This window comes from Chlamydotis macqueenii, chromosome 25 (assembly GCF_036417535.1).
Source record: "Chlamydotis macqueenii isolate bChlMac1 chromosome 25, bChlMac1.mat, whole genome shotgun sequence".
Classification (NCBI taxonomy): domain Eukaryota; kingdom Metazoa; phylum Chordata; class Aves; order Otidiformes; family Otididae; genus Chlamydotis; species Chlamydotis macqueenii.
In genome coordinates, this window is record NC_141580.1 from 2,539,831 (window position 1) to 2,547,742 (window position 7,912).

At 58.6% G+C, this 7,912-nt stretch overlaps 1 protein-coding gene across 1 annotated transcript; it reads left to right on the forward strand.

The window, feature by feature from the left end:
* The first annotated feature begins 1,723 nt into the window (after positions 1 to 1,723).
* Positions 1,724 to 7,640, forward strand: LOC104485307 (1-acyl-sn-glycerol-3-phosphate acyltransferase alpha). Its single transcript, XM_086766430.1, has 8 exons — positions 1,724 to 1,908; positions 4,053 to 4,186; positions 4,472 to 4,647; positions 4,771 to 4,866; positions 5,111 to 5,183; positions 5,371 to 5,562; positions 7,164 to 7,280; positions 7,516 to 7,640. Exons 1-8 carry the CDS (start codon positions 1,724 to 1,726, stop codon positions 7,638 to 7,640), a joined length of 1,098 nt encoding a protein of 365 aa, XP_086622556.1.
* The last annotated feature ends 272 nt before the right edge of the window (positions 7,641 to 7,912 follow it).

Below are 7,912 nucleotides of genomic sequence, written 5' to 3' on the forward strand. Positions count from 1 at the left end.
CCTCAATGTGGAGCAGAAGAGCCGCGCTGGGTTGTGGCATGAAGGCACATCTCCAGCTGGCAGCACTCCGAGAGGCTGTGAGACTGGCCAGGCAGAGCAGCAAGACCAGAAGTGAAGGAGACTGTCCAAAAGCTGAGCTGAGTTTGATGGGAACCCAGGCTGGTGCACAAAGGTTTCCGTAACCGTATAGACGGAAAGGGAAGAAGGAGGAGAGGAGTCACCTGGGCATGGGGTGGACAGGAAGGGTGGGCTCAAGATATGGCCCAATCTTAGCATGAATATGGGAATAATGAGAGGAATGGGAGAATGAAGCAATGGGAGTTGCAACATCCATGGTGGAAGAAACCCTTGGAGCCCTCTCCGGGTCACACACTGGTTGAACTGGGGCACCCTTTGGCTGGAGAGCATCACACAGCCAGGAGCCCAAAGGCATCTGCTTGCACCCACATCAGCAGGGACAGGGAGAAGGTGTGGGTGGACAGAGCAGCCATGGGCATGGAGGGGAACGGAGCAGGGGGGATGCAGAGTGGTTTTGCTGGAGGTAGGTTGTGTGGGACGAGGGGCAGGGCTGCTGGGTTTGACCCGGGTGATGTGATGCCTGTCCCCAGCACGGGATAATGGGATTGCCCGCCCCAGAGCCCTGGTGGGGTGGTTGTGGGAAGGCAACAGCAGAGCTCTCTCTGCTCGCAGGCTGCTGCCCCAAGGGTCAGAGATGAACCAACGGGTCTGGGCAGCAGCGAGCGGATGTCCTGGGCAGGGCTTGGGACATGGGAGATGCTGCTGATGGCTGAGACCGGGCCAGGGTTATCGCCGCAGCGACAAGGACCTGCTTTTGGAAAGCGAGACCAAAGTTTCTGCCGGGCAATCCAGAGCTGGCCTGGATCCTGCATGCCCAGTGCAAAAGCAAGAGAGTGGAAGGAGAGGCTAATTACAGCCCTGTCCATGCTAATTGCACCTGTGTAAACAGCTCACGCAACGCAGCCCCTGGCTGCCAACTGGGGCGAGGGCTGCCGTCTCCATCTGTGCAGGGTGTGAGCAGGGCTCAGACCCCTGTGGCATTGCTTGGACCTTGCTGACAGATGCTGGGTCTTGGGAGAGGGAGGGCAGAGGGGCTCCTGCAGCCCGAATTGGGGAGGAGCAGAGAGACAGGGAGCACCGGCACCATGTGCCGGATTCCAATAATCCGACACCCTGCAGGGTGAGGTTTGGGGATTAGCCACCATGCCAACGGGGATCTGTGACAAGCCTTGCCAGGGTGATAGGCGTGGATCAGAACCAGCTCCTGCTGGTCCTGCCAGCTGAGACTCCCTTTCCCAGGGTTGGGGTCCCTCTGGCCAGGAGAGGTGCCCAGAGCATGGATGGTTTTGTGGGCGACAGATCCGATTGCATCAAGTCGGAGGCACTGAAATGGCTTTTAACAGCCCGGGAGGGCGCCTATCAGCAGTGACACCTTGGGTGACTCAGGGTCCCCGGCGCTGACTCACCATCACTCTCCACCCTTGGTGGGGTAGCCTGCTTCCCATCTGAGCCGGTCCATCCTCGAGCCTCTCTACAGGGTAAGCTACACAGAGTGCCTTCCCCTGGACCAGCCCCAAACACCCACGCGCTGCTCTGCTGATACACCTGATTCATCTGCCGTGCTCCTCGGCATCCCCTGCTGCACCCGCCTCCTTCCGGGCACCGCGGGCTGAGCTCCCCAGCATCCTCCTGCTGAGGTGGCACGATGGAGGTGATCCTGCTCCACGGGCTGCTGCTCCTCCTGCCCTTGGCAGCCCTGCTGCTTTACCGGTACAATGCCACCTTCCACTACTTCTGCAAGGTGGCCTTCTTCAACTGCTGGATCGTGGCCATGGCCACCCTCCTGGCCCCCTTCGCGGCGCTTCGGGGACGCTCTGTGGAGAACATGAAGTGAGTACAGCTTGGGGAGGTGCTTCTGAGGTGGAGATGGCTGGGGCTTGGCTGCAATGGAGGAGCTCTTGCTCTGGGCACACCCACAGCCATGGTTGTTTAGCCCTGGGGCTGTGGCGAGGGCTGTGGTCATGTCCATGCGGCAATGATGGGTGCACCCGCATTCTTGAGATGTGGTGAAGAGGTGCTGGCCGTGCCCAGGGAGGGTTATGCCATGATGGAGCTGGCCAGCTGGGTCGGGTCTCATGGTTCCTAAAGGATGAAGGAACACAAAAGGGATCACTCTTTGCTATTTCAAAGCCGGAGTCATCAGCTGGGTGGATGACAGGGGGTTTTGGTTGGAGCTACCATCGTTAGCAGGATGCAAATGCACGGCCATCGCCGTCTCCGTGGTCGTGCAGCCGGGTCCTGCTCAGCAGGAGCCCTGGGAACCGCGCTGTGGCAGGGGGCTTTGAGATCTCGGGGCCATCAGCTGTGGGGCACGGCACAGTCGTGTCCTGGCGAGTCGTGCGCTGGTGCTGTCAGCTGTGCGCAGGGGTGGTGGCAGCCGAGATAACATCGCTGTGCAACACGGGAGGAAGGTCTTGTTACTGGATTCCTGGGGATGATAGCATGCCAGAAGGGATATAATTATGTCAGAGTGAAAGATGTCTAGGCTTGTCGTATTTGCTGAGCTCCAGCCGTCAGGTATCTGTGCTGATGGATTTCGGGCTCTCGGCAGAAGCGTGGTCAGAGGTTTGATGTTATCAGGCCATTGCGTAGCCTCTCTCCCTTGTCCTTGCTGTGCGCACACGCACGTGTCCAGAGGTGCTCTGAGCCCCGGTGCAAACGCTTCCGGCTGATTGGAAATACACAGCGTGACGCAGCGGTGACTCACGCTGCCTTATCTTGTTCCGTCGACACCTCGCAGGCATCCTCTGCCAGAGCAGCGTGCCAAGCTCCATCTCCTCCTCAGCCTCCAAATTCCAAAGCCTCTGGCACGGAGCACGTTTCTGTCATTAGACCTGGCTTTGGGGCATTGCCATGAGTGTTGGGCTTCTCTGCAGGCAGGAGGATCTCCGAGCCTGCGTCTGCCAAGGGATGGGTGGTTTTCTGATACAAGGGGCCCTCTGATCACCATGCCTGCCTCTACTCTCTTCTCCCAAACTTCTTCTCATCCCTATCTGATGCGGAGCTCTGGCTGACAGCCCTGTCCCCTGTGGGCTCCCTGGGACCGATCGCTGCCAGACGTGTGGACCCTGGCACCACTGCCCTTTGTGTCGTGGGTTGGAGAGTGCCCCATTTCGACACCTAAAGTGCACCAGCTTTTTAATCTCCACTCTGGGTGCTGCAATCCCCGTTGCTCCATCGTCCCTCCATTCCTCTTGTTATTCTCATCCTGAGCGTCACCCTTCATCAGCACTGCCATCCTGATGTCACCCTTCCTGTCCAACCCTTCCTGCATGGTGATACCACTCCCCTTGTTCCCCCTTCCATCTGCACAGATGAAACCTCCGTCTCCTCCCAACACTGCAGGCCCACTCATTTCCCCTAACGAATGAAGCGGAGTTGGTTTTCCCTTCCCAGCTCTCTTCCCCCTCCACCTGCAGCATGAAGCTTGGTGCCTGCAGCTCTGCAGGGACAGTCCCTGGACACACCTGCACCCCTGCAAACCTGTCAGTCTCAAGACTGTTCCTCTGCGTGTCCATCTTCAGTGCTCGTCCATCTACAGCTCGGCACTGCTGGGCTGTGGTCCAGCTCCTCTCTCTGTAGGTATCTGCAGCGCAATCTGTGAGGTTTCCCAGCCCGCGCGCGCAGCTCCAGCCTGTGCTCAGGGTGATGCTCACCTGGCCGGAGGCAGCTGTCCTCATTGGGATGTGAAGATCTGCACCTTGGCTGCAGGCAGACATCCCATCCCTACTCCTCTTGCTTTCCCATCATCCCTGGACATCAAAAAGCCTGTGGTGGTTTTGTGCTTGGAAAAGCAAAGCACCATTGAGACTGAGCACAGATCCACCTCGGGACATGCTGTTGGCTCATGTAGATCGGATCTAGCCTGGCCTATCTTGCAGCTTGCTCCCCGAGTGATTGTGAAGGGCTGGAAAAAAAAATCAAGCAGGCCCATCTGTGCTGATCTGCTCCCCACATGTGTTCCTCTGCCCTAGGCTCCTACGTGCCGCCATCCTGCCCCTCAAACGCTTCTATGGCATCAAGATGCAAGTGTGGGGCTCCGAGCACCTGAACATCAAGGAGCCTTATGTGATAGTTTGCAACCACCAAGCTTCCCTTGATCTCATGGGTATGTGCAAGGGGGGGGCTCATCGTTGCATGGGTAGCTTTTGGGGTGCTGCAGGCATGGACCAGGTTATCTGAGGATGTCCCAGTGAGACCAGCACCAGCATTTGTACAGGGCAGTGTGGTAGGCATAGGCCAGAAGAGCTGGTGGGACAGGAGCTCAGGGCTATGGGCGTGCTGCAGAGAGAGCACATGGAAGAGGATGCTGGGTCACTACAGCCACAGGGCTGGTTGGTTCTGGGTGTCATTGGGCAGGGATGGATTCTTTCCTCTCCCATCCATCCTTCAGGCATGGTGGAGGTCATTCCTGACCGCTGTGTGCCCATTGCCAAGAAGGAGCTCATGTACATGGGCACCGTGGGGTGGGCCTGCTGGCTCAGTGGCATTATCTTCATCGATCGCCACAAAAGAGAAGATGCAATCGATGTCATCTCCCAGACGGCCAGGACCATGCGACGTGAAAATGTGAGGTGGGGCTGGCAGCAGACGGGAGTTGGGGAGCAAGGAGGGTGCGGGGAGGACTGACACAGCACGTCCCAGGGTGATTTGGTCAGGGACCATACTCAAGTCTTTTCCTCTCCTGTGCAGCTCCGAGTGTTGATTTTCCCTGAAGGCACCAGGAACCAGGACAAATCCATGCTGCCTTTCAAGCGCGGCGCTTTCCATTTGGCCGTGCAGGCTCAGGCAAGGCCATCGTCCGCCCTCCGCTTGCCCTTGACAAAGTGGGGTGGGCACGCACTTGGGGGCAGTGGGATGGGGGACATCAGGCTCTTTTGGGGTCTGCAGTCCCCAGGGACAGGCACCCTGCTGTGCAGGACCCGGGGAGGGAATGGGGACCTGCTGAAGCCTGGGGCGTGGCAGGAGCTGGAGTCTCACCTGGGGAAGAGGGTCTGTATGGAGGACACTCCTGACCCTCCATCTCCTACAGGTTCCCATTTTCCCCGTCGTGTTCTCCCCATACTGGGACTTCTTCAGCTCCAAGGATAAGAAATTCACCTCTGGTAAGTGATGGACAAGAAGACCCATTGCTGGAAGCGAGGGCTGGCGGTGGGGATGAGACGCATGGGGCTTGGAGGTATCTTTGTGGGACACTGATGCATGGGGAGGTGGTGGAAGATGCTGGTGGGAAGACCTAGTTCCTGGTGGGTTTGTCTAACAGCATCCCTGGCCTTTCCCTTCTCTCTCCAGGGACGTGCACCATCCGAGTCCTCCCCAGGGTAGAAACCCAGGGCCTGAGCACAAAGGATGTCCCCAGCCTGACAGAGACTGTCCGCCAGACCATGGCTGATGCCCTCGCTGAGATGTCTGCAAACTGCTGTGGGAACCAGCACGCTCTGCAGCCTCTGCTCCCGCGCTGCGCTGGTGCTGGTGCTGGCAGGGGTACAGGCAGCCCACAGGGTGGGGAGGACAGAACTGGGACCAACAATTAGGCACAGGGATATAAGGCAGGTGGCACAGCCAGAGGCTGGGCCACGCTGTCCCCGTGTCCCCTGCGGATGTGTCCACCAGACCTGCCACTGCCCCGGCAGCCTGCAAGAGCAGCACGGTGCCCTGGTGCAAGGAGAAGCAGAGCAGTGCAGGACGGGGACCAGGCAGCACCCCGAAAACAATGCAAGCTGCTCCCCGAAACCACTTGCTATGACTGTGCCTCCTCTCCACAGCGCATCGCCTGTCCCACCCGAACCTGACGCTGCGTCTGGCCCCAGGTCGCAAGCCCCGTCTGCCTGGATGGCTCCTGCCCGCACGCTGGGTGGGGGGGAGAGATGTGCCAGGCAGGGCTGGGGGTTCCCTGCACCATTTTCCACCCCTGACGACGTGACTTGCAGTGGAGTCCACCCGTGGACTTGCTGGGTAGCTTCTTCCAGAGGCTCCTGCGAGCCGGCAATGCTGCCCAGATGCAGCCAGCTCTGGGGAGCGGTCCAGGGCGCAGTAGGTGGCTTGGGGGGTGGGCAGGAGGTCCAGGGGATATCACAATGCGGGAAGAGCATCCTTGATGGTGCGTTGTGGGACAAGGGTGCAAGATTAAAGAGTCCATACCTGGTGCTGTGTGTGCACGGTGTCCCGCCTGCGCCTCAGGCGCTGAGGGGAGCGTGGGGAGGGGGATCGGTCTCCTTGACCATCTTCAGATAAGACAAGTGGACCGTGGCCAAACAATGGTTCAGTGCTCCGGCTTGGCATCGTTCCCGCTCTCTGGAGCGGCTGGCTTGTTTTGGAGGAAGTTTGCAGAACTGTGGCAATTGTCTGCCTGGATAGATGTCACCAGGTGAAAATATTAGCAGCAGCAAAGAGGCTTCCCACAAGTAACAACTCACTGGACCAGGAACTGTCACCTGGAGATGGTCAAGGGCAGAGTGAACATGAAGGATCTTATTTCCCAGAAAGACCCTTTATTCCCTTCCTTCCTGCCAGGGCTCCCTACATGCAGCATAGTCTGGCAGGTCCCAGCTGGCTCGGTGGTCCCATCACGTGCCCACCACCATGGCTGTGGTTTAGCTGCCCACAGCCTTGGACTAAGCAAAGCTTGGCTCTGCTGGTTAAACACTGTCTGGGCCGGACAGTGAGTCCCAGCCAGTGACCTCGCTGGCTTTTGCTTGCTGGCAGCAGGGAGGCAAAAGCTTGACGAGAGGAAGAAAATGCAGCATAGGGGCTCTGAGACCACCTTGCTTCCACTGGTCCTCCAAGCACGGGGTCTACCCTGCCTGCTGCTTTGCATCCTCACAGCTGGAGCATCTGTAACGCCATAAGCCCTGTTCATGCCAGGTGGATGGTGGCTGGTTTTAGCGGTATGACAATTCTTGCCATGACTGTGGTCGCTGGTCGCGGTGGAAATGCTCAGGGTGGTGGTTGTGCCCACAGAGGCCTTTGCACCTTGGATTTGGTGTCTCCAGCTGCTCTGGTGTAGGTGCAACCTCACACACAAACCAGAGGGTGAGCAGAGCCTTTCGTTCCTCTGCAGATTGACCCCTCAGCTCTTTCCCAAGGTGCCTACATCCTGGGGTGGCAGGACGGACTCGGGGCCATGCTCCCCCTCATGTCTGTGAGGGACCAGCCCCTGCTGGACACCGACATATGTGGGGCTGCTCCCAAAGGGCAGGGAGGTGAGCACAGGGCTGTATCCAGCCATACTTGACCAGGGCAGGCATGGGGACAGCAGACTTGGTCATTCAAGAGTGTGTGGGAAAGGGGTCAGCCCCGTCCGCGGCTTCCCACAGCCCTGCCTCCGCCTTCCCGTGGCCCCAGGGGGAAGGGGTCTCCAAAACCCTGGAGCAGGGGGTGCACTCTGGACACTGTGTCTGTCACGGAGCTGCCTCAACTTCCCTAAATTCCCACCAGGGCAGGAAGAGGCAGCTTGGCCCACGCCCTGGCTGGTGTCTGGCTCCCAGGCACGGTGCGCGGAGCAACGGGAGCTGGTGGAGCTGGCACGGAAGCCCAATGGAGTCATGTTCCTGTGCCCATAACTGATTTGACAAAATTGGTGGAAACTGGGCAAAAAGACAGCCTGAGACCTGTGATCAGCCCAAACATCTACTGTTTGGCTAAATCGGAAATACCTGGGAACAAACCCTTCTGAGAAATCGCCATCAACTCACAGACCGTTCTCGTGATGTGCTGCCTACTTGCATTTGGGAAACTCGTTCCCGCCTCCTGCTGCCATCATTTCCCGGTAAAGCAGTGTGTAGGTGGGTCCTGCCCCCTGGTTTTGAACCTCTGTAGCCTATGAGAACCTTCC